Source organism: Elephas maximus, chromosome 23, assembly GCF_024166365.1.
Source record: "Elephas maximus indicus isolate mEleMax1 chromosome 23, mEleMax1 primary haplotype, whole genome shotgun sequence".
Taxonomy (NCBI): Eukaryota; Metazoa; Chordata; class Mammalia; order Proboscidea; family Elephantidae; genus Elephas; species Elephas maximus.
In genome coordinates, this window is record NC_064841.1 from 61520799 (window position 1) to 61547660 (window position 26862).

At 42.0% G+C, this 26862-nt stretch overlaps 1 protein-coding gene across 7 annotated transcripts in view; it reads left to right on the forward strand.

Annotated features, from left to right (window-relative positions):
- Positions 1 to 26862, forward strand: part of MTUS2 (microtubule associated scaffold protein 2) — a 763477-nt gene that overhangs the window by 279775 nt on the left and 456840 nt on the right. For 5 of the 7 annotated variants that reach the window (XM_049867774.1, XM_049867779.1, XM_049867775.1 and 2 more), the window contains one exon: positions 5869 to 6063. The exons of 1 other annotated variant lie outside the window; for it this stretch is intronic. In XM_049867774.1, coding sequence (XP_049723731.1) covers positions 5869 to 6063 — 195 coding nt within the window. The remainder of the gene's footprint in view (positions 1 to 5868; positions 6064 to 26862) is intronic. One more of the 7 variants, XM_049867778.1, reaches the window with a different exon arrangement.

The following is a 26862-nucleotide window of genomic DNA, read 5'->3' on the forward strand; positions in this document are numbered from 1 at the left end:
TGGTGTCACTCCTCACAGAGCACAGCTGGGGCACATACACAGTCGTTCTGAAAGTGTTTTAGCAGGGATCTCTTTGACCGTATCTTCCCCCAGTCATTCTGTTGTCTTCCTCTGTTGGTATCACATCTAGCTTTTAAAAAGGCTCCACTAATTACTAGCTGATTGTTCTGTTGTTTTCAAGGATGCCCTGAAGCATAAACTGTTCCACTATCTGATCTAATTAAAATCAGCACTCTTTGCAGGGTTAGTTTTAAAAAAAAATTGTCATGCTTTAAGTGAAAGTTTACAATTCAAGTTTGTTTCTCATACAAAAATTTATACACACATTGTTATGTGACCCTATGATGTGACAGCATACTCCTCCTTTCCACCCTGTATTTCCATGTCCATTCAACCAGCTCCGGTCACTTTCTGCCTTCTCATCTCACTTCCAGTCAGGAGCTGCCCATTTAGTCTCATGTATCTATTTGAGCTAAGAAGCACACTCTTCACAAGTATCATTTAATGTCTTATAGTCCAGTCTAATCTTTGTCTGAAGAGTTGGCTTTGGGAATGGTTTTAGTTTTGGGCTAACAGAGAGTCAGGTGGCCATGTCTTCTGGGGTCTCTCCAGTCTCAGTCAGACCATTAAGTCTGGCGTTTTTACTAGAATTTGAGTTCTGCGTCCTACTTTTCTCTCATTCTGTCAGGGACTCTCTGTTGTGTTTGCAGGGTTAGTATTTGAGGCCACTCTTTGAAGTTAGTTCTGACCCCTAAGGACTCCTCTTAGCTGTTTCTTTCCCTAGTTCTTTGCCTAACCTCAAAATCTCCCTTGTTTTCAACAGTACCCTTAGGCTTGAATTTCCCCCACACTCTGTATCAAGTAAGATCAGTTTCTTTGTGGGGTACTTTGGAGATCTCTGCTCTTATAGCCTGACTCTACCTTTGGGGAAAATTTCTTAGTCACTCTTCTGTTGCTGGGGGTGGAGACAGTGGCCTGCTTCTCTCCAAGTGGCATACCTGTTTTAAAAGTGAGATGAGAGAGGAGGGTGGTAGCCTCTGGTCTTTTCTCTTTACCTCTTTTTATATTGAGCTTCATTCTTACAAGCAAGCTGGGGCAAGAGTGGTGGAGGCCTCAGTTTTCTTGGCCTTCTGTGCCTGGGGTAGTGCCTGTACGACTTGGGGCTGGATGAGGGAAGGGATTCTGCAACATTTTGGCTTCTTACCCTGTTGTACCCCTTGCCATTGACTTGATTCTGACTCATAGCGACCCTATAGGACAGAGTCGAGCTGCTCCAAAGGGGTTCCAAGGAGTGGCTGGTGGATTCGAACTATTGACCTTTTGGTTAGCAGCCATAGCTCTTAGCCATTGTGCCACCAGCGCTCCAGCCTCTTCGTCTCGCTCACCTGGACTTTAGCACCTGCAACATGGAGCTGAAAGCAGGGATGATAAACAATGGTGGTCTGCCCCTCTTGGGGCAGATGTCATAGCCCTTGTCTGGGATTGCAGGGAGAGGAAGCCTGTCCTTCAGGCTGCACCTGACCAGAGTCGAGCTTCTGTCATGCTGAGTGGGTTGTGGCTCAGGTGCCATATACTCTCACTGTTCTTACTTAAATGTAGTAGGTTTTCTTACATAAATGTTTCTTCTTTTCCTGTATGCCCTTAGACCAATTTCCAGAGACTATTTTTTAAAAAAATGATTTTCATTAGTTATGGCTGTTTTAATGGAGAGAGTGTCTCTGCAGTTCCACATGGCAGTATTCTCGAAATTACCTCTCTTGCCCCTCAGTTTTGTTATAATAGTAATTGCTAACATTTGTTTATTGAGGGTTTACTCTGAGTTGGTATATGATTATTTCTGTCAAAGGCTATATTCTTGAATAGCCCAAGGGCACTAAATGCTTGGAAAAATGGGTCCCCCTGACATGCTGGGCTTGTTTGAAAAATAGTAACGACTACATGTATTTTTTAAGTAAATCCTTTTTGTAGGAAACACACGTTAAGCCACATTGAATCAGAGCAGCGAGTGCAGTTATATCACATGTGAGTTGGGATCTTCTGTTGAAGTTTTTCAAAATATGGCTCTGGGAGCACTTGCATCGGAATCACTGAGATGCTTATTTAAAAAGCAAACACTTGACCTCCACTCCGGGCAAGTTCTCAAGCAACTAAGAGTGTTGGAGGTATTTGACTGATATTGTGGACTGAATGAATTTAGTGGAAGCTTAGCTAATGGAGACGTCAACTAAACATTTATTGAATAACAACTGTGGAAGCCACTGTACTAGAAGAAGGAGTTGTGAGAAGATTGATCTGGTGGAGGGCGAGATTGTTATATAGTAACTTGATGTATAGTGGAAACCCTAGTGGCATAGTGGTTAAGAGCTATGACTGCTAACCAAAAGGTCAGTGGTTCAAATTCACGAGGTGCTCCTTGGAAACTATGGGGCAGTTCTACTCTGTGCTGTAGGGTCGCTATGAGTCAGAATTGACTCGACGGCACTGGGTTTGGTAGGTTTGGTTTTGGTTTCACTATTCTGTGGCTGTCATCTAGAAATCCACAGAGTGATATGGGAACAGCAATTTGAAGGTGTAAACCTAATCTTTCCTAGTTATAAGAGGAGGAGAATAAACAGATATACGGGGGAAGATGCCATATAAAGACAGACACATGCGACACCTGTGAAATTTGAAGGCATCAGACATGGCATTCATTGCTTGATGTAGAAAGGGCCATTACTGTTGGGTAAATAGTACATTATTTCTTCCTTTTCACAATTGAGCATTTATTTTACCCAAGCATTAGGCAGGACCTGAGCTGGGCATATTTGCAGCCCCAGCTTCCTATTCCCTGTTCCTTCTGCACTCACTCATTTCCCACCCCACCCCCTCCTAGTTCTGACCCAGGAGTCAGGAGTCCACAGCTGTTCACGTTCCTCCTTCACCTGCACGTGCAGCTACCCATGGCCTCACTCTCAGGAGCTGCAGCAGGTAGGGGAAGAGACAGTTTCCTGTGGCCACTGTAGACCCAGCATGGCAACTATTGGCTCTATGTATGTTTCCACATGATGGATTCTTTCAGTATTTAGATATTTCACTGATGTACAGACATTAAATTTTTTAAAAGTGGGCCATTTTAAAACAATCTGCAACCTAGGTAATCTTCTACTAGATAACAAAGAACTGACTAATAATAGAATAAGATGCTGCTGAGTGATCTGTATATAAGCACCCATGGTAAACATGATTGCAGGGAAAAGTTGTTAAATGGCTTGTCTAAGACTGTTATAGGAGCCCTGGTGGCACAATGGTTAAGCGCTCGGCTGCTAACCAAAAGATTGGCAGTTTGAACCCACCCAGTGGCTCCACAGGAGAAAGATGTGATGACCTGCTTCCATGACGATTACAGCCTAGAAAAACCTGTGAGGAAGTTCTGCTGTGTCCTGAAGTGTCGCTGTGAGTTGGAATTGACTCGATGGCGCCTAACAACAACAACCACAGGCCAGTTATACAGAATGTGTGGAAGCTTGTTCATCTTCACTTTTTAATTTCATATCAGAGAGCTTTTGTGTGTTGACAGTATTCTGGTTCTGTTTTGTGGGGAAAGATGTTTTGTAGTGCTGTGATGGTCATCACAGTGGTTATTAATGGAGCCCAGCTCAGACTTGGAGCATGGTGGTATTGAGTGATGGATTTACGGTGTGATGTTTTATTGTTTTGAAACAAGCTGGCTTGCTACGTATCTGTAAACTAATTTTGAAGTTTGGGCTAACAGAAAAACAGACAAGGGGAAAATGAGTAAAGGAACCTCTTAGTACATAATGCTACCATGATAAATAAAAAATTCCACAACTGCCTAGCTTTTAAAGAACAGAAGATTATTTCTCTCCATTCAGGAGGCTAGAAGTTCAAATCCAGGGTGTGGCTCTAGGGGGAAGTCTTTGTCTCCTTTAGCTTCTAATAGCTGCCGGCCATCTTTGGGGCTCTTGGGCTTGTTGTAGATTTATCTGTCATGTGTCTGTCTTTATGTGGCATCTTCCTCCTGTGAGTCTCTCTGTCTGTTTTATTCTTTTTATAACTTTGAAGGGATTAGGCTTAGGCCCGTCCTACTCTGATACAGTCTCTTTAACAAAACAAAACAAAAGAGTCCCTACTTCCAAACAGGGTCACATTTAGAGGTACAGGGTTAGGACTTCAGCACATTAATTTGGGGGGCACAATTCAGTCCATAAGAGACACATTTACTTGTATACTAGGTACATATCAAGTTATGGGTCACATGCAACACGATTTATACCAAATCCGTGAGGGCAGTTTTATCATCCTTTTTCTTTACACAGAAGTAACTGTGCTTCCAAGTGTTAAGTCAAGTGCCCGAGGCTACACAGCTAATGATGGGTAGAGCCCAGACTTACATACAGCTGACTGTCTCTGTAGTCTATGCACTTTCCACCTCATCCCTGAAACCAACAAAAAGTTATTCAGATGATCTTTATAAGTCCTTCTGTAAGACTTATTATCAGTTGCCACTCAGTCAACTCTGACTCATGACAACCCCACTGTCCCGGTAACAGAAATACCACAAGTGGGTGGTTTTAACAAAGAGAAATTTATTCTCTCACAGTCTAGTATGCTACAAGGCCAAATTCAGGGCGTCAGCTTTAGGGGAAGGCCTTTTCTCTCCTTCAGCTCTGGAGGAAGGTCCCTGTCATCAATCTTCCCTTGGTCTAGGAGTTTCTCTGCACAGGAACCTCAGGTCCAAAGGATGCGCTCTGCTCCTAGAGCTGCTTTCTTGGTCATATGAGGTCCCCATGTTTCTTGGCTCACTTCTCCCTTTGATATCTCAAAAGAGATTGGCTTAAAGACACTGTTTAATCTTATAGATCTCATCAACATAAATGCTGCTAATCCATCTCATTAACCTCATAGTGACAGAATTTACGACACACAGGGAAATCACATCAGATGACGAAATGGTAGACAATTACACAATATTGGGAATCATGATCTAGCCAAGTTGACAGGTATTTTGGGGGGACACAATTCAATCCATGGCACCCGTGTGTGTCAGAACAGAACTGTGCTCCACAGGGTTTTCAGTGGCTTGTTTTTTTTGGCAGTGGATCACCAGGCCTTTCTTCCAAGGTGCCTCTAGGTGGACTCCAACCTCCAATCTTTTGGTTAGCAGCTGAGTGCATTAAACCATTTATACCACCCAGGGATCCAAAGCCTTATTACACACTAGTTATAACCACTAATATATATTTTCTCCAAGGGTCTTTGCCCATTGTATGTCCAATTTTAAGATGTATCTCAATTTCAGAAATCCGGGGTAACTTGTAACAATGAGTGTTATTTTTCCATTGAGCTTCCTAAATACTGTATACCTTTCTTTATGGCCTTACAGTAGGTTTATTTGTGTGTCTTTGTCTCACCAGCCTCACCTGTGAACTTCTCCAGTGCAGGAATGGCCTGTCCTCTGAATTCTCTGAAAGACCTGGCCCACAGTGAGGGGACTTTCTCATAAAGATTTGTTGTTGAGTTGAGCCCTGAAAGATTAATTTTGATCTGCTTATAGTAGAATTAAGGAACCCTGGTGGCACAGATGGTTAAGCAGTTAGCTGCTAACTGAAAGATTGGAGGTTCCAGTCTACCCAGGGGTGCCTCAGAAGAAAGGCCTGGTGATCTGTTTCTGAAAGGTCACACCCTTGAAATTGTATGGGGCAGTTCTCCTCTAACGCATGCAGTCGCCATGAGTCAGAATCAGCTTGAGGCACCTAACGACAACAGCAACATGGAAGAACTGGGTTAGTATTCACAATATGTGGCATGGTCCATGTTGCCAGTCAACAGAATAATTCTGTTTTGGTTTGTTTGGGTTCATTTTAGCAGATTTAAAGAAAACCTCCAGTTCCAATGCTGCAAAATCCAATCTCCCCAAATCTGGACTTCGCCCTCCTGGCTACTCGCGTCTCCCGGCTGCCAAGCTGGCCGCGTTTGGCTTCGTCCGCAGCTCCAGCGTCTCCTCGGTCTCCAGCACCCAGTCCGTGGACAGCGCCCAGACCGAGCCCGGCAGGACCAACCGTAAGTGGGCAGGGTGAGGATAAATCTGCGAGGCATTTTACTTCTGCTTCATTTTCTTTGCATGATAAACCAAGAATTTGGCTGACTACCTTAATCTACCCCCATTGGGATTTTGAAAAAAAAAAATCTACTGAAGAAAAATCGCCGATGTGGTCCTCTCCTTTTCTTATTAGGGGAAGTTCAGGTACCAGAGAAAGAGTCCAATGAGCCCTTTTGCTTCTTGGGTTCTGGGTAAGAAGTCAAAGAATGACCCCAAAAAGGGTTTTCCTACATTGTGCTACCATGAAATGTACTCGATATGAATTATTAGCTGATAGAATCCGTTTTCATCACATGTAATTACCTGTAATGAATTACCTGTGATGCCTTCAAATTAGTGGCACACTTGACTGGATTTCTAAAAGCTAACGAACTGAAGTAGATGAGTGCAGTTGAGCTTCCTCTAGTCTGTGCCCAGAAAAGCCCCCGTTAACTGAGAGGATATCACTCCATGTCCGTTTGCTGGGATCGGCAGGCTGGGGGCTGTATCATAAGATACAGATTAAGGCTTTCAAGGCAAGTCACAACAGCCTCTGCTCCACTCTGCTGAGCCTTTGATGACCAGATCCCATCCCAGCTGTGTCGACTTCAAAGTCACTGTTATCAGGGCTAAAGTCATGGATTTTCTCTGATGCTGTTAGGGAGAACGTGCCAGGGGCCAGGGTGGTGCAGAGCTGTATTGAAGGGATTTATCAAAGTAGAATCAAGTTGGAGTAATGAGAGAGAGAGATTGAGTCTTATTTATTTTTAAATTTCCTTTTTCCAAGTTTTTTCTTTGTCTGCTCTCTCTTGGGTTTCAAACCAAAGACCAAATCCATTGCCATCGAGTTGATTCCAACTCATAGTAACCCTACAGCACAGAGTAGAACTGCCCCATAGAGTTTCCAAGGCTGTAATCTTTAAGGAAGCAGACTGCCACATCTTTCTCCTGTAGAGCGGCTGGTGGGTTCGAACTGCCCACATTTTGGTTACCAGTTGAGTGCTTAACCACTGCATCACCAGGTCTCCTATTTCTTGGGTTTACAGAGATATAAATGGAGATGGACAGTTGTACCTTTACAGTTCCAAATTCTAATCTACGTTGTTATTCTTAAAAGCAATGCAGTACGTCTTCCTTTGTCATAACATGTTTGTAAGCGGTCTCTAAGAGCTTGCTTGCTCGTTAGGTTTCCGGAAGGTGATAGGGATGCTATTTTCACCCAAGGATTCATCTTAGGAATACCACTGTACTTAATTAGAGATTGTATCATTGCATAGTAGATGTCTCAAAATCTGAAACATGAATATAATAATTATTTGCAGAAGTGCAATTTGTATTTTTAGATACTTATGTGCATATAAAAAGTCATTAGATTTTGAAGTACAGAATCACCTATATGTCATCATGCTGGTAGTAAAATCCCCAATGATGTGTTTCTCTTTTAGAGAGAACATGAAAGAAAAATTTCAAATGCTATCTATTCTTTAAAGGAAGGAGTTAAGGTTCTGAGTTCTTAAGAAGTGAGTTAAGCCCCGTCCCCATGGCCGCAGCGTTTGCTAAAGGAGAGCCAACAGGTGAGGAAGGAATAAGCCGGGTATGTTTAGGGTATTTCTGCTCACTTCTGCTCCAGAGGATGCTTATAGGGAGGGACCCCTGGGCACCCAGGGGAAACCAGAGCTGTTATGTGCCTGAGGCAGGAACTTCTAGTTTAAAGACTTCCTTTTAAAAAGTGGTATTTGCTGTACTCAAAATTCTTTTACATTTTTAGAAACACAGTATTTTAGGATTGTTGTGTAATTACCTGCCACCGGCTACGGTGAAACCTGTGAGAACCAGAGCTTGACAGGACTCCCTCGTTCTTCCGGATCTTGCCAGTTTTCCACCTTTAACAGCGTGCACAGTCTCACCACTATTCTATCACGCATTTTAGTGGAAAATCTTTGAGTTTTCCTTTTCGACAGGTTTCTGCCTTACACAGGTTCCAGCTCTCATGGGTTTTACTGTGTATGTGAAATGTCTACCTTGTGCATAAACCACAGAAAACCTTCATGTGTGTTTGGACTGATGTCTCGGTGCCACTAACGATTATACCTATGCTTGTTAGTAGGCTTCTGATCTTGAGGGGAGAGGTGCTTTGATGGCAGGGATTAAGTCATATAGGACATTGCCTGCAGTTCCTAGGGGGTGCTGAAAGCCTGTAGATCATACATATCCCAGGAGCAAAACATTGCTGTTTCAGCATTCCTGGGAGCCACCGCCTTGATCTCAGACTTGGCTCCTTTTTCTCCTTGGACAGTTTTTCCTTATTCAGAGTGTGTGGCTACACTGACTGTGAACATACTATGTTTGAAGAATTTTTTTTTAACTTTTTTATTTTGAAATAATCTAAGAACCACAAGAAGTTGCAAAAAAAAAAAAAATAGTACAGAGTTCCTGTGTACACTGTACCCAATGATAACATCTTTTTTTTTTTCAAATAATATTTTACTCTTTTTGGTGAAGGGTTCACACAGCAGTTTGGGTCCTCATTCAACCGTTTCTGCACAAGTCATTCAGTGACATTGGTGACATTCTTCACGATGCGTGGACATTCTCATTATTTCCCTTCTGGTTGTTCCATTTCAATTAATCTGGTTTCCCTGCCCCCTAATATTCTCACCTTTGTCTTAAAGTCATCGTCAACCGTTTGGCCTCGTATAGGTGATTTTTGAAAGGAGTACAGTACTTAGAGATGATATTCATTATTTTTTGGGCCAGTCTGTTATTTTGCTACAAGGTGACCTCAGTGGTTCAAGGTTTGAAGTGTTTAGGGCACTTTTAAGTGATTCAGTGTGAACCTATTCATGTTTCCTGGGCTGGCTTGGCTTAGGTGCGTCTTTTCCTAGGCTGTTTTCCAGGGTCCAAGGGGCAAGTGGCAGTGAGCATCACCTGGGGCTCTCCATGGAGCCCCAGGTGTGAGGTGGCAGGGTCGCTTGGGTCCCAGCTGTTCCATGTGTTGTTCGCCCTCCACACTGGCTCAGGCCCCCGTACGATAAGATGAGCCCCACGGGCAGAGGTTTCTCTTGGCTTCTAAGTCAGGTACCCTTCTATGTCTTGTACCTACAGGTTTTTGCAAATGGAATATGGTCTTGGATCCTCAGAACTCGAGCATCTTTTACCATCCGGCCTACCTCCCCCATACCGTACCCTGCCGTTTCCAGATAAGTAATCTAGATCAGAAAGACTTGCTGCAAGTCCTGGGCCAGTAAAATTCCTTCATATTTAGTCCTTAAAGTCGAAGACATACCCATGGTTTAAGTGTCTTTTCCTTTCTATCAGTGAAGCAAGACTCAGCGTCAGGCTGTCTGAGAGTCCCTCAGGCCAGGCCTATCGCCACGCCTTCCCCAGGGTCAGACAGCCCTGCAGGGACACTTTAAGTGATTGGCAGCGTTTCATTTCATGGAGAAGCAGGTGTGTGGCTTGGCAGCTCTCATCGTTAGGAAGTGCTGCTCAGGAATTCATCTGCCTCCTTGTAAATTCCTGCTGGTAGTCACAGTCCCGCTGGAGTAGTAGACAGATAGCTGCTGTGGAGTTGACCTCCTGTACATGCCATTGAGGTGTCCCCAGGTACAACAGAGCAAAACCATGCCTGGTCCTGCATCACCCTCACTATCTCCGGCATGTTCAAGTCCATCATTGCAGCTGATGGGCCAGTCCATCTCACTGAGGGTCTTTCTCACTCTGGCTGGCCCTCTGCTTTACCAGACATGATGTCCTCCTCCAGTGGTTGATCCCTCCTGATGACATGGTCAAAGCAAGAGTTGGGCAACGTTCTGTTGTGATCCATAAGGTTTTCCTTGGCTAATTTTCAAAGTAGATTGCCGGGCCTTTCTTCCTAGTCTGACATAATCTGGAAGCTCCACTGAAACCTGTCCATCCATCATGGGTGACCCTACTGGTATTTGAAATACTGGTGGCATAATTCCCAGCATCACAGCAACATGCAAACCACTGCAGTATGACACACTGACAGACCCTCTATCTTCCGTTCTTCCATGTAGTGGCCCTAGAACTGTGGTCACAGGCGCCTCCACTCCTTTACACACTCATCATGTGAAGACGATGAGGTTGGCCCATTTAAAACCCCAAATAGAATTTCAAATTATACTAGTTAGTGACCCACAGCCTTTTAATTTAAATTGAAGGGGAAAAAATTAATTTTCTAGATTTCAAATTATAGCATGTGAGCACCAGTGTTCAGGTCTGACTCAAAGTGTAGTGCATAATTCTTTTCCAGTTTTAACAGAAGGAAAAATTATCCCCATTACCAAAAGGTAATGGAAATGTAAAGAAAACAAAAATCACTGTAGCATGTTGCTTTGCTAATGTACTGTAGCATAAGTATACCTGGTTGTCAAGTTAGTCAGTAATGAGGTGTACACTCGATTTTCCCGGTGGGTAGGTAGGTGTAATTTAAAACCTTTGGGAGTCTGTATAGGGGGAAAAAGGAAGACTTAGGGTTTTGTGAGTTACTCATGAATGAAAATAGAACCTTATCCCCCAAGGATGGGATAATTTTTGTGGAGAGTCATATCTCATTGCATATTCTGAATAACGGAGCCCTGGTGGTATGGTGTTTAAGCACTCAGCTGTTAACCAAAAGGTTGGTAGTTCGAATCTACCAGCCACTCCTTGGAAACCATATGGGGCATTTCTACTCTGTTGTATATGGTCACTATAAGTTGTAACCGACTCAACGGCAGTGGGTTATTGGGTACTCACAAAACAGAAAATAGCATGAAAAGGATGGCACTTGCCACTATCCTTTCCTGTTTCTCCTTCTCCTTTTCTCTTCTTAGCCTGACATGTTTCCTCTGTGGGGTGAACCGGGACCAGAAATCACGAGGCAGAGAATTTCAAAACAGAAGTAAAAAAGATAAGTTAGGTTTTTCTCTCGTTCCGTTCCCTGGTCCAGGGAAATGATAGATGATGGGAGAAGTAGGAGTACAACCGGGAGGTAGGGAAAAGTAAGACGTTTGTATAAGTAATCATGACAGAGGATGTATGTGTTCAGAGCCTCGAACATGGTACAAAGCTTTATAGAAGTGAACATGTTAGAGGTAAGGGTTTGATTCTGATTAGAGCCATCAGGGAGTTTCTCGGAGGGGGCTTGTAACATGGGCAGTATTTTGCAAATTTTGAGATGGACTCTAGGAGGTCTTTTTAGGTGAGCTGTTGGTACATCAAAAAAACCTTGTGAACTAAGGAGCTGCCGTTTCTGGCCCCACCTGCCAGTTCATCATGGCTTTGTCTGCCTTCGGTGTACTGAGCCTCAAGTGTTCAATCTCCTCAGGGCCTTGTTCTTATAATGCGTCTGTTCCAACTGCCTCTTCTTCTCCTTGGTCATCTCATCTACAGTTCCTGCTGTTAGCACTTTAGATATCATCATAGGGGCAGCCATATCTCCTGCTCCAGCCTGTCTCTAGAACTGGTTGTTGTTGTTGGGTGCCTTCGAGTCGATTTCGACTCATAGCAACCCCATAAAAGAGTAGAACTGCCCCATAGAGTTATCTGGGCTTTTCTTCCCCGGAGCTGCTGGTAGGTTCAAACCATTGACCTTTCAGTTAGCAGCCAAGCTCTTAACCATTGCACCATCAGAGCTCCTTCTCTAGAACTATCCCTGCATTTCAAATTACCTGCCACATGTCTGCAACCAGGTGACCTAAGTCACCTCCAACTAAACATTTTTCAGAAGTGGATCCTTTGTTTTCCTTTATAAACCAACACCGCTTCTGGAAGTTGCTCTACCTTATAATGATATCTGTGATGTTCTGGTTACCCAGGCTATGGATTTCAGAACCCGTGTTTACTCTTGCCTTCTCTTACAGATTGAAATATGTGCTGGAATCCTAACTCTTATACCTGTGAATGTAATCTCATTTGGGAATAGGGTTTCCTTTGTTATGTTAATGAGACCATATCGGTGTAGGGTGTGTCTTAAACCTAACTACTTTTGAGATATAAAAAGAGCAGATTGCACACAGAAACAAGCAGGCACAAACGGGGGAAGAAAGATGAATGCCAAGTGGAGATCACCAAGAAACCAAGGAACACAGGGCCTAGAGAAGCTAAGACAAGGGTTCTTCCCTAGAGCGGACAGAAAGAGAGCCTCCCCTAATGACAGGTCCCCTGAATTCAGACTTTTAGCCTCCTACACTGTGAGAAAATAAATTTCTGTTTGTTCAAGCCACCCACTTGTGATACTTCTGTTATAGCAGCACTGAGAGACTAAGACACCTTCTTTCTCTTCAGTGATCAGATCTGATCAATTCTTCCTCTCTCAGATTGACTTCATCCTCTCTCTTCTCTACTCCTCATTTTAGTTTAAATCTGTAGTAACTATTCCAGGCACATTGCCATTCTCTACACCTATATGGTTTTTCCTGTGGTCTGTTTTCATTGTTTTACCCCTGTGTCTGCTTCAACTCCTTGATGGACATACAGGTCCTCCTCGACCCGGCCCCAATCTTCTCCTTACCTTTTATCTTATATCGTCTCCTGACATATACCCTCAATGCACAACCTGAACTGTCCACACTCTCCTCTGAGGGCTTTGTCCTTTCCCACCTTTGGGTCTTGGTTTAAGCCATTCACCTCTGGAATGTCCTCCCACCATCTCTGTCTGTAGAATCTGTCCTTTCCAGAAGCAGCTCAGAAGCCACTTCCTCTAAAAAGCCTTCCTTCATCCTGTGAACCTTTTCCACTTGGGAACTCCTAGAGTCCTTTGCTCGTATCAATATTGTGTTTTATCGCCTACTGTCTCACTGAAGTCAGTTGTTTACTTTGTCCTATCTTGAGTAAAATTGTAAACTCTCTGAGGATAGGGATTATCCCTCTTAAAGTTTTAGTCTCCCTGAGACTACCTAGCATTGTTCTTTACACTAGTAGAATTTGAAGAGAAATTCTCTCCCAATAGAAACTTTTTCACTTACGTAAGAGTATGGAAAAAGAGAGAACTTTGAGAGTAACTTGAGTGGCCTTAGGAATATCTTATAAGTGGAACACATTTTCCCTTTATGCACAGATCTTGATAATTGGTAAGGTTCATCACTGTGGTTTTCACAATTTTCTGAGATCTCTAAAATGTTACTTTCTTGACTGTAGTGTACCTATAGCCAATTTACACAAGTCAAAGAGTAGAAAAGGTAATACCTGTTGCTGTCAAGTTGATTCTGACTCATAGTGACCCTACAGGACAAAATAGAATTGGTCCGCAGGGATCCAAAGCTGTAACCTTAACCGAAGCAGACTGAGGTATCTTTTTCTAACGGAGCAGGTGGTGGTTCGAACCTCTGACCTTATGATTAGCAGCCAAGCACTTAACCACCGTGCCACCAGAATTCCTAGAAAAGATAATAGGTCATTCAGATTATATTCAGAGATAAATCATTATGTAGACTGACCTAGCAGTCTCGTAAGTGTCTAATGGCCTATATATCTCCTTGCATCTCATGAGTCATTTTAAAGGAATTGAGCCCAAACCGTATTGTCGAGGCTGTTTATTTCAGAGAATTTAAAAGCTGCCAAAATCAGCCGTCTTTATTTGGAGAGCTTAGATATGCTCATTAAGTTCCAGGGTTTCATTTCTTGTTTTAATACTTAAAGTAAATAAGTAGGTGTTCTTTTAATTATCGAATAGGATTTGGGCTCTGGAGATAACCTCAAGTGGGAAAGAGCTAGCCTTTTTTGGAGGGTTAATCAGTGAAAGTGGGGGTTAATACGAAAGCCTTTTTACAGTGTTGACTTCAATATTTACACTCATGAATACTATAAAGTACATTTACATACATAACAGGTTTGATTGTCTAGGTCTGGCACAATTTTAAATAAGATCAACGTTGACAAGGAATGTTATCAACAACTCCTAGACAAGCAGCCATGAACTAGCTCATGTTGCATTGGCAAAGAGAGAGCCATTTTTTAATTCATGGAAGAGGGAGCTGAATGTGACGCTGGGGGTCAGATTGCAGAGAAGCCATTGCCTGTTCGAGTTAAGCCTTATTGAAGCCTTTGTTCATTCTCTTTCAAAATACTCTGACAATGATCACGTCCACCCAGAGATGGGATAAGAGTGTACTGTATTTTTACACAAATAACGCACACTTTCTGTGTTTGTTTGCCAATGGAGCTGTCCCCTCCCCCAGGTATTTTTGTAGGCAAGCTTTGCTAATTTTTTTTTACATATTGCTGTTGTTAATGAGACCATATCAGTGTAAAAATTAGCATAACAAAAATACCTGGGGGAGGAAGGGCACAGTTGGCAAAAAAACGCAGTATGTGTGTGCTATTTGTGTAAAAATACAGTAAACTTTATTTTTTAATTGTGTTTTCGGTGAAAGTTTACAATGCAAATTAGTTTCTCATTCAAACATTTATAGACAAATTGTCTTGTGACATCGATTGCAATCCCCGCGACATATGAGCACTCTCTTCCTTTCTCTTCGCACCATGGATTCCCTGTGTCCATTTGTCCAGATTCCCCGTCCCTTCCTGCCTTCTCGGCTTTGCTTTTTGGGCAAGTGTTGCCCATTTGGTCTCTGTATGCGATTGAACTAAGAAGCGTGTTCCTCACATGTGTTACTGTTTGTTTTATAGGCCTGCCTAATCTTGTTTTGTTTTTAAGAGAGCTGAACATTTAGGGGTAATTTTTTTACTTCTAGTAGAAAATAATGTCCAGTTTAACTCCCTTGTTTTTCTTGGCTGTCTGGATTTATAAGATCAAATTGTCTCTTTCTCTGCCCCAGCCCTGCTTTCATGCAGCATCTGTTGCGTGATAAGTACTGTGCCACTGTGGCCAGGAAGCCATGATCCTCACCCCTGAGGAGCTTGGAACCCAGTGTGGAGATAAAAGAAAAAAAAAAAAACAGTTGCCCTCAAGAGGGTTCCGATTTATGGCAACCTCATGTGGGTCAGAGTATTATGGTGCCCCAGAGGGTTTTCAGTGACTGATTTTTTTCGGTAGTAGATCCCGAGGCCTCTCTTCCAAAGGTGCCTCTGGGTGGACTCGATCCTCCAGTCTTTCAGTTAGCAGCCGAATGGGTGAAATATTCGTACCACCCAGGGACTTCAGTGTGGAGATAGGAATGTGCACATAAATACGTGCAGGGAAATGCTAGCGGGGCTGCCATTGAAGACTGCACAGCCCTTCGTGGGCTGGGTGGAAGAGGAGGTACAGGCTGAAGGAAGCATTCAGTTCACCCTGAACCGGGGTTGAGGAAAGCCATCGTGTGTCTGTGGTCCTTTCCTGGCCGACTCAGTGCTGCCATGTTATAGCTTCAGGTTTCATTATTCCTAATATTTACTTTCCCACACTGGCTTAAGGTAATGACAGCTTTCCTGGGTTTGCTTTAAAATACTTGAGCAAAGAAAAAAAACAGGGGAAGAAAAACGAAAAAAGACTGGGAAATTTTCAATAACTCTTGAAGTGGGATGATGGAACTGCAGAACCTTCTCTCTTTGTATTGGGTTTTATTTCTCAAGAATGGTTAAGACCTATACGCTGGGTGTAGACTGTCTGGGTTGGCATCCCACCTCTGCCCTTTACTAGCTCTCTGTGTCTCTGCATCCTCACTGTAAAATAAAAATAGTAATAGTGGCTACCCCATGTTGCTGTTAGCTGCCATCAAGTTGGCCCAGTGGTGTCACTAGGCTTGATATAGCCCGGTTTGGTAACTCATGGTATCACCACCCTGCAGGGGGTGGGGCCAGCTGACAAGACCCTCCCCTCGTGGACGGAGCAGCCAGCCCCTGCCCCACCCCCACACAGGACCTAGCGCCTGCCATGCTGCCTTGCGCCTCCTGGCCCAACCCCGGTGGTTCCCCACAGCTCCTTCCCTCTCACATTGTCCAAGGTGGAGACCCTTCTCTTTGCCCAATGATGGGCATGTGGCCCAGGGGTGGTGATAAGTTACTGCACTGGGTAACACCACCCCTAGTGATTGTGGGTGACTGGGTGGGGGTGGGAGTGGGGGTGGGGGGTGTGATGAATCACCATGCTGGGTGAGGGATGACACCAACCCCAGGGATGCCATGCCTTAATGGCCCCTTCCCTCGCAGCGCCGTGGACTCTGGAGTCATTTTGGTGTCGCCCCATCTGACAGTTTCAGGGATGCAGTCCACACCCCCTTAGTGACAGCACTGAGTTGGCCGTGGACTCATGGTGACCTCATGCAGAACAGAACAAAATGCAACCTGGTCCTTCACCACCCACATGATGGGTTGGTGATTAAACCATTGTGATCCAAAGGGTTCTCACTGGCCGACTTCAAAAGCAGCCTTTTTTCTTAGTCCATCTTAGTCTGGAAGCTCCGCTGAAACCTGTTCAGCATCATAGCAACATGCAGCCTTCACTGATAGGTGGGTAGTGCTATGCATGAGTTGTTTTGTCTGGGAATCAAACCTAGATCTCCTGTATGAAAGGCAAGACTCGTACCACTGAACCACCACTGGCCCCGTAGCTACCCCATCTGGGACCAGTTGCCATCAGGTTGACTCTGACTCATGGCAACCCATGTGTGTCACAGCAAAACCATGCTCCATGCAGTTTTTGATGGCTGATCTCTTAGAAGTAGATTGCCAGGCCTTTCTTTCAAGGAACCTTTGAGAGATTCGAACCTCTAACCTTTTGGTCAGCAGAGAGTGCGTTAACCCAGGGACTCCGTAGCTACCCCATAGGGTTGACTGAATGTAAAAACAGGGCCTGGCACAATAATAATAATGTGTGTGGGCCTGTCTCCTTCCATTGGCCATGTGCATAAAATTCTGTGTTGAGAAGGATTCCGCAGGTCAGTGGGAAAAATGACCATGACATTTATTATGAAAGACATTTAGTTCATATCAGTTATGAGTCACCAAGATGACAATCCTAGAAGTTGGTCAGTTAATTGTCGTGGGAGTCTCTTGGGCTGTAAGCTTGTGTTTTTTTTGGATATTTATAAAATACAGTCAAGGAATGTTGTGTTTTGATTTCTTTATCTACCATATCTCTGCTATGTCCTTAACATATTATCATTTAAGAAAACATACCAGTTGGGCTCTCTTTAAGTAAAACGTATTTATACAAGGTGACTAATAACCTAGCACATTTATCTGAGCTGATGGCGTTTAAAACCTGTGCCTGAAATAGAAACTGAGAGTTGGATCCGATTTTATTTCTGTACCTTTCCTGTGTCTGTAGGGGAAAAAAAAAAAAGAAAATGAGAACATTCAGTTTTGCAGTATGTAAAGGGCTTTGCACGGTGCCTCATTTTGCTACAGTCTAATTTCCATTGTCCTAGGGCTTTCCTTTGTCACGTATCTCCACCCAATCTGGGTGAGTGGGAGCAAGAGAAAAGTGAGAACAGAAACCAAAATAAGCTTCTGGTTTTCTCTGGAAATGAGGAAGCCAACCAAATGTCACTGCTGGATTTAAATACAATCTGTAATTATGTAGTTTAAAGTCTTCTTTATAAGGGAAAAGACAGAATTATTTTCACTGAAGCTTGCTGTTAATCCTTCCAGTTAATCCCACACATTCGGTTCTTTCTCTCCCTCTTGTCTATCCTTCCTTTCCACGTGTTTCCAAAGGAGAGCGTGGTTTTTACGAGTATTGTTCAGCAGTGCCTGTAAATGAAGCTGTTTCCTTTACTGATGAAGTAACAGCTGTTTTATCTGCCTCATCTCAGCTACTGGGCAAAACTGTGAGAAATCACATTGTCCCTCAAAGCGCTTATCAGGTTTATAAGTGTCACATCTAGAAAGTTCTAACTCATTTAAGATGGGTAATGAAGAAAGAATCACCAAATAAATAAAGGAAGAAAAAAAGAAAGGATCACCTTGAAGTATATAAAAAAAAAGTAGTTAAGAAATATGCCATATTTGCATGCATAATATGCATTGAAACAAGCATTTGTGGTAATAGAATATTCTTTGGGAAAGTTGGCTAACCTTGGTGGACGCAGTTTTTTATTTTAAAGTTGGAAGGCGTTGGCCTAAATGAATTGATCACTTTGGGCTCTGAAGAGCTGGCGTTCTGTAGCTTTATTCTGTAAGAAATATGAAATCATTTGTGGTTCTTGACTAGAAGGCAACCAGAACTATATTGGAGGAAAGTGATTATGATAATGGCAAGTACAAGTTTGGAGAATGGAGACTGGCGGTAAGAGATCTTAAACCAAAAAAAATCAAACGTATTGCCGTTGGGTCAATTCCTACCCAGAGCCACCCTACAGGACAGAGTAGAACTGCTCCATAGGGTTTCCTAGACTGTAATCTTTATGGGAGCAGATCTCTGCAGAGCTGCTGGTGGGTTTGAACTGCCAACCTTTTGGTTAGCATCTATCTAACCATTGTACCACTAGGGCTTTTTCTCTAGGTAGATATAGAGATAGAGCTAGAGATATGTCACTGGGTGTCACAGATGATTTGCACTCCACTACTAACCTAAGGAAACCCTGGTGGCATAGTGGTTAGCTGCTAACCAAGAAGTAGTTCGAATCCTCCAGGCACACCTTGAAAACTCTATCAGGCAGCTCTACTCTGTCCTGTAGGGTTGCTGTGAGTTGGAATCAACTCTATGGCAGTGGGTTTGGTTTTTTGGTTTTTTTTTACTAACCTAAAGATTGGTGATTCAAACCCATCCAGCAGGGCCATGGAAGAAAAGACTTTGCAATCTACTTCCTTAAAGATTAGAGCCAAGAAAACACTACAGAGCGGTTCCAACCTGTGACACACATGGGGGTAGCATAAGTTGGAATCAGCTCGACAGCAAAGGCTTTGGTTTGGTTTTACTATGTATATGTATGGAGCCCTGGTGGTGTAGTGGTTAAGAGCTCAGGTGCTAACCAAAAGGTTGGCAGTTTGAATCCACCAGCTGTTCCTAGGAAACCCTACGGGGCAGTTCTGCTCTGTCCCATTGGGTCACTATGAGTCAAAACCAACATGAGGGCACCTAATAACAACACATGTATATATATATGTATGTATATAAACCATTGCCATTGAGTTGATTCTGATTCATAGCGACCCTATAGGACAAAGCAGAACTGCCCCATAGGGTTTCCAAAGAACAGCTGCTGGATTCAAACTGCCGACCTTTTGATTAGCAGCCAAGCTCTTATATACATGTAAGTGAAATCTCTGAGAGCCAGAACTCGATTGGACTGCCTCATTTTTCCGGGTCCTGCAAGTTTTCCACATTTAACAGGATTCTCTATTAAGAATCCTACATTGTTTTAGTGTTGAGATTGCCACCTTCCATAGGTTTGGGCTTTCACAGGTTTTACCATACACACACACACACACCTGTATGCTTTTATGTTTGCCAAAAGCTGCAATGCAGCCTCCTCACCCACCTCTTGCCCTGGCCACAAATAACTCTGACAGGAAGGTAGCCACCCGAGGCTCTCCTACACAGCGCTGTGACAGAAATCAGAGGCTCGGCTCTCTTTTACGCTATTTATTAGAAACTGTGTGTAGCAGGGAGTTGACATGCTAGACATCCACAGCCGTCAACTGCCAACACCCGTTGACTCCGACCCTTTGATTAGAAATGGAAGATGCTGACACATGGCAGGTGCTGTCCACCCTGGGGCAGGCTTCTGAAGTTGGCGCCAACCAAGGAAACTTCTGTTGCTGTTAATAAGGCTTGTTAGTAAAGGCTATTGAGCCTGGATGGACTCTGTCAAAATGACTGCACTTAACAAATATGCTAATTAAGCTGGAGGTCAAGGGGCAGGCGTTGCCCAGACCCTGTGCTCCTTTTCTAACAAGTGCTATTAAAAAAAAAATTAGTTTGTGGCAAATGGTGACCCTGATAATGCAAGAGAAACGGTTCACATCTTCGTAGTTTCTGTTACTGCTAAGGAGAAGATATGAGGTGTTGGTTGCTCAGTGGAAGAACTCTGGTCTTCCACGCGTTCTACCCAGGTTCGATTCCCAGCCAGTTCACTTCGTGCACAACCACCACCCATTTGTCAGTGGAGGCTTGCATGTTGCTATGATGCTGAATAGGTTTCAGCAGAGCTTCCAGACTAAGACAGACTAGGACGAAATTCCTGGCAATCTACTTCTGAAAATCAAACAGCGAAAACCATGTGAATCCCAACAGCCTGATCCACAGTTGGTCATGAGGATGTGCAGGACCAGGCAGCATTTTGTTCCGTTGTACATGGGGTTACCAGAGCCAGGGGACCAACTCGACAGCAGCTAACAACAAGGAAAAGATGGGCTCACTGGCTTGTTGTTGTTGGGTGCCTTCAAGTCAAGTTTGACTCATATCAACCCCATGAAACAGAGTAGAACTGCCCCATTGGATTTTCTAGGTTGTAATCTTTTACAAGAGCCATTCACTAGGTCTTTTTCCTGCAGAGCCACTGGGTGGGTTCAAAGCATCAACCTTTCAGTTAACAGCAAAGTGCTTAACCATTGCACCACGAGGGGAAAAGATATGGACAAGAGCTCACTAGCTAGAGACTGGCTATTTGTCCAGGGAATGTGAGTTCTCTATGGATATCCTTTATATCCACTGGGCACTGTTCATACTCTGAACTAGCTTCCTTGTTCACATGCCCTTAGCTGGTCTTTACTTCCAGGAGCCCTGTTTACCAATCATAGAAGCCTAGAGTGTCAACATCTTACGTATTACCCAGGTGACTGCAGTCATTCCACACAGGGGAGATGGGTGTCCAGAAAGGTGAGATGACTTTTATCAAGATCTCAGAGTGAGTGATGGACCAGAGAATGGAGCATCAGTCTTATGTCCTCAAACACCAGGTAGAACAAAAACAAACAAAAAGGTAGAAAGGCACTGAATATAGCTCCAAGGTGCCTTGGAGAAAGCCTACATGCATAACTTGACTCTTAGGACAAGGGGTGCCAGTGGCATTTTGACCTGGTGATCTACTTCTGAAAATCAATGGCACCTGCCATTGTTGTGGTCCTACAAGATAAACTGACATGGACTAGGGTCTAAGAGCTTCCCATGATACTTGCTTTGCTGAGTATCTAAAGAAAGCTGAGTTCAGCTGCCCCAAATGCATGGGTGCCCACTAGGCAGTACACAGATATTGGTTCATTTTTCACTTTATCAGCCCCTGAAGGGAGCCGTGGAGAGAGGGTGGGAGTGATTGTGTTGCCCAGACCCTGTGCTCCTTTTCAAAGACTTCGAGAGGGGCAATGAGGTGGACACAATGGTGCCCTAAGAGTTTAGGAGAGTGGGGATCTAGACAAGCACCTGGGTCATCACCTTGGGCAGATCACTCGATCCCTGTGGGTCTCCAGTGTCGTCCCTGTAAAGTGAGGGGTTAGAGGATGGAAAGGTGATTCCAGAATGCCTTCTGTGAAACCCTTGTCTCTGGTCGTACGACTCCAGAGCAGAAGGTCCAGAGATTCTGGCACCCCTGGACATGAGTTTGCTCCTTCTCACTTTCGGATTCAGAAAATATAGGAAAGCTGCTCATATTGTCCATATATTTTTTCTTTCTCACAAGTTGAGGGCATAGAAGTTATGCTAATATTTAGTTACATCCATTACTGTCAATATATGATATTGTCAGTGAAAATTAATAATTGCAGTACTATATACCTATAGGGTCACTATGAGTCACAGTCAACTCGACGACAATTGGTTTGTCTTGTTTTTTATACCTAAAATAAAGGAGCCCTGGCAGTGCAGTGGTTAAACACTCAGCTGCTAACTGAAATATTGACGGTTAAGACCCACCCAGTGGCTCCACGGGAGAAAGACCTGGCGATCTGCTCCCATAAAGATTACATCCTAGAAAATTCTAGGGGGCAGTTCTGCTCTGTGACATGGGGTGCCCGTGAGTCGAAATCAACTCAACAGCACACAACAACAGCGACATACCTAAAACATACAAAAATTGCTTTTTCCCGTTTAAGAAAATCTAACTCTTTGGTAATATTGTTGAGGATGAAATCCTGAGTCTCAGTGCATGAATACGTACCAGGTCCATTTAACTGAGGAATAAATGGCTCAAATACTACTTTACAACACCTAAATAGTGGTAAGGTTCTGCTGGTCCCTACTGTATTCTTTGATGCTAATCCTTGTATTTACTTCATAAAAATAAAAGTAATAAACGGTCTAGTATAGACCAGAAAGTAATGAGAGATCTAACATCATGAATTCTAAGTTTCAGAAACAAGTATGACAAATTTTTTTTTTTATGTATTTTTATCTAATATTATGAAAAACACCTCTCTTGTATAAAAAAAAAAAAATTATACCTCTCTTGTATAAGTTACCTTAAAACTTGAGTTCCTTAAGCCGAATAACTTACAAATTTGATATGATGAAATCATATGATTGTGTGATTAAGGGAAAAAGTTGACTAAAATCTGTAGAAATTTAGTAACAGAAAGACATGTTTTTATTTCTGGTTCGGTGTTCTCACCCTCAGAATTCTTATTTGCCTCTTTTGACTGATGATAAGCCAAAGTCCAATGCTAGCTTCCAGCGTCCTGTTTAAACATATGGCTGTGTAAAATTTTATCAAAAAATCTGTCCTTAGTCATAACCCTAAGAGATAAAACAAATTCATAAAGAAAGACAACCACTCATGCAATTAGCAAATAACAGAGGATGACCAGTCCATTCTTACGAAGGTTAGGAAGGAGACAAGGAGCTGTTATTTTCTATTTTTTTTTAATGCTGATCAAAACTGACAAGACAAGGAAAAGACACTCGGTGTAAACATTGCAAAAGAGACAAAGGCAATCACTTTAATAAAAAATGCTGCTCATGGAAAATCAAAGAAATAAAAAAAAAAAATTTTAGAACCAATGACTAAGGTGGCTAGTTGCAAAATACAGGATGAGAAAAGTAATAACATTTCTCTATAAAACCCAAACCCGTTGCTGTCAAGTCTGTTCCGATTCACTCATTGTGACCCCATACAACTGAGTAGAACTACCCCATAGAGTTTCCAAGGAGCGCCTGGTGGCTCTGAATTGTGGAACTTTTGATTAGCAGCCATAGCACTTAACTGCTACACCACCAGGGTTTCAATTTCTGTAAAAAAAAAAAAAAAAAAATTTCTGTATACCCGCTAGAAAATATAAGGTAGGAAAAAAAGAGCCATTATTAACAGTAACAAGGAAAGAAAAATACAAAAATTAAAAAAAGAACAAAAACCCAATGTACAGGATCTGTGATGGAAACTACAAAACTTATGTAAGGGATAGAAAAGAAGATTGGGTAAGCGAAGACACATGCCTTGTTCCTGGATGGAAAGGTTCAAGACTGTGAAGATGTTGTTGAACTTCTCCCCATTACCCTAAAGACATGTTGATTACAGTGCTAATGATAATCCCAGTAGGACTTGCCAAAAAGATTTGCATATTCATCTATCAGAATAAATGTACAAAAATAACCAGAAAATATTTGAAAATGAAAAGTAATGAGGAAGCACTTGCCCTTCTAGTTTTAAAACGTAAGGTTTAAAATTTTTAAAATATAAACAAGCATCTCAGTGAAATAAACAAGAGATTCAGAAATAAGCCCAAGCCAATCAATCATAACCAGTAAATCTCTCCTCATTAATTAATGTAAATATAATAGACACATAGTATATATGTGTACATCTAACACACTTAATACAGACAAATTAAAAAGACAAATTTTTCAATAAGTAGAATTAGAAAAATTTGGGGGGGAAGACGTCAGATCACTCTCTCCTACCATATGACAACAAATAACTTCCAGACAAATTATACATGTAAATCTAAAACAAAAAATAAAACCATATGTCATGGATTGAATTGTGTCCCCACAAAAATCGATTTGGCTAGGCCATGATTCCTAGTATCGTGTAGTTGTCCTCCATTTTGTGCTGTGTTGTAAATCTTAGCCTCTGTGTCTGTGCTTATGGTCCCATCTAGGAATGAGCTGTCCATTATGTTAACGAGGTAGGATTAGGTCCCGTTAAAGAGGGTGAAGTTTTTTTGTTATGTCAATGAGGCAGGATTAGGGTGGGATACAACATTCTTACTCAGGTCACAGCCCTAACCTGATGTAAGGGGGGGTTTCTCAGGGGTGTGGCCTGCATCACATTTGTCTTACAGGAGATAAAAGGAGAAGTGAGCAGAAGAGAGGGGAACCTGACTACCACCAAGAAAGAAGTCCTTTTCAATTCTTTTAAATCTAAATAAAATGTAAAACTTTTTTAGGTAATAAAAGATTATAAGGGAAACAATAAATTAGGAAACATTTATAACCGTTATGAACAATAATTGATACCCTTAATATATAAAGAGCTTTTACAAATAAGAAAAAAAAAATAGCGAAAATAGGCAGAAGATATAAATGGACATTCATAAGAAAAGTACATTAAATATCAAAAAAACTTATGGTAAATTTCTACCCTCATTATTAGTATAGTAAAACAAGTTAAGGAATAAAACATTTTTTCTTGTTCTTAGCCTGAAAAGCATGATAATACGTAAAGAATTAGTATGTGGGGAACTGGGCAGCCTCATAACTGTTGTCAGATTATAAGTTGGTACACTATTTAAGGTGGATGCTTTGGTGATATTTAAAAAAGAAATGCTTAATAGTGTTTCTTTTTTTCAAGCAGTTCCACAGAAAGTATCATCTTAAGGAAGTCATCAAACAGACATACCTAAAACAATGCTCATGCATTTTTGTCATAATAGCAAAATATTATAACAACTAAAGTCTGTTAGAGGCAATTTGGTTAAATAAAGCATTATACATCAATATAGCTGAATACTATGAAATCCTTAAAAGTGATGTCTATAGATGCACATGTATTCACAAACATTTGTGATTACTTAAATTGGAAAAAGTCAAACCAGTATATATGTATGAGCCTATTTTTTGTAAAACAAAGACAAAGACCTAAATTAATTTCTACTTTAATGTTAATAGGGTTACAGAAGACTTTTAAAAATGTTTGCACAGTAGTATTTTCTAAACACAAGGATAAGGTGAAAAGGGAAGAAGAAAAGAGGATGGAAATGTATCACATCTTTGAAAGACGAAAATAAAAAGAAAGGGAAAAAATGGCTAATTGGCTCACCTTTACCAGGCACTTAAGAAAGAGTTTAAATTTCAGGATGAACTGAGGGGGGACGTCACCCCGTAAGGATGGCCTGCTCTCCCGTGAGGTGTGATGTGTGTTAGAATTCTGTGTATTCTTTTTTTTTTTTTTTTTTATAATACTTTATTGTGTTTTTTGGTGAAAGTTTACACAGCACTTTAGGTTCCCATTCAACAATTTTCCACACAAAATGTTCAGTGACATTGGTTATGTTCTTCACAATGCATGGACATTCTCAGTATTTCCATTCTGGTTGTTCTGTTTCTGTTAATCTAGTTTCCCTGCCTCCTTACCTCTTCATCTTTGTTTTAAAGTAATTTGTTGACCATTTGGTCTCATATAGGTGATTTTTTAAAGGAGCACAGTACTTATGGGTGATATTATTAATTTGTGAGCCAATCTGTTATTTAGCTAAAAGTTGACATCAGGGGCTAGTTTGGGTTCAAGGTTTAAAGAGTACTTCAGGGCAATAGTTTTGAGGAGCCCTCCACTCTCTACTGATCTGGTAAGTCTGGGTTTTACAGGAATTTGAGATTCTATTCCACACTTTCTCCCATTCTGTCAGGATCCATCTATTGTGGCCCTGATCAGAATGGTCAGTAGCGGTAGCCAGGCACCATCTAGTTCTTCTGGTCTCAGGGTAGATGAGGTCATGGCTCATGGAGGCTGTTAGTCCTGTAGACTGGTATTTTCTTTGAGTCTTCTTTCTTTCTCTTTTGCTCCAGACAAGTAGAGACCATTAGTTGTATCTTAGAGAATTGCTTGTATTCTTGAATTCAGCTATTTCCGGCTGTGAAGATCAAAGTGGGGCATAAATAATCTATACAATAAAAAAAAATATTCTGACAAAAATTAAAAGATGAAAGAAGGCTGCGGAAAATAATTGATATAGCAAGAAAAAGCAGCGTCTCCCTGTGCTCAGAAAAGACTGTGATAAAAGCCGCTTTGATGAGTGAGTGCTGTCATGTTATGGAATAGACAATACAGAGGACAAAATGCCAGATCGCTTCCCTAACAAGGTGTAAGTGCCTTTGAAATTTTGGTGTCTTCCTGTATTTCTCAAGGGAGTCTTAGGTTAGTGATCATAAAATTCCCCATAATTCTTTATTACTTTTCAAAAGGTAACAATATAAAAGCTTTAGGGGATGCATGTAAGAAATAACTCTCACTGATGCCTAAGAAAACTAGCTTCATACATGTTCGACAGATGCTGTCAGACAGCTCCCTGAAAATGTCTGGTCACTCTTATTCTAAGAAATCTCCAGGAATATTCACTCAGAGCCCATTGTCTCTGTACTGTGCTGGGTTCTTAAGTAACAAGACAGAAAGGGATGTGGAAGACGAGGGCCGGGGCATGAAAGCACTTACATCTATGTTGGTAAAAGGAAAAAAAAATTCCTATAGAAAATTAAAATAAACGTTTCTTACATAAAGTTAATTTATATAAGGAGCTATATATTAATTTTATACAAGCAGTGTCATGTAGATATGGGAGAATTGTATGGAGAGTGATAATAATATAAAATTAAATTCCATACAAGGTATGTTTCAGGCCAATTCAGGGGCATAGAAAGAGCACAGAATTTAAAGTGAGAAGACCCTAGTTCAAGTCCCCACTCTGCAATGACTCAAGCAAGTCATTTCACTTCTCCAAACTTCATTTCCCAGTGTATTGTGAGA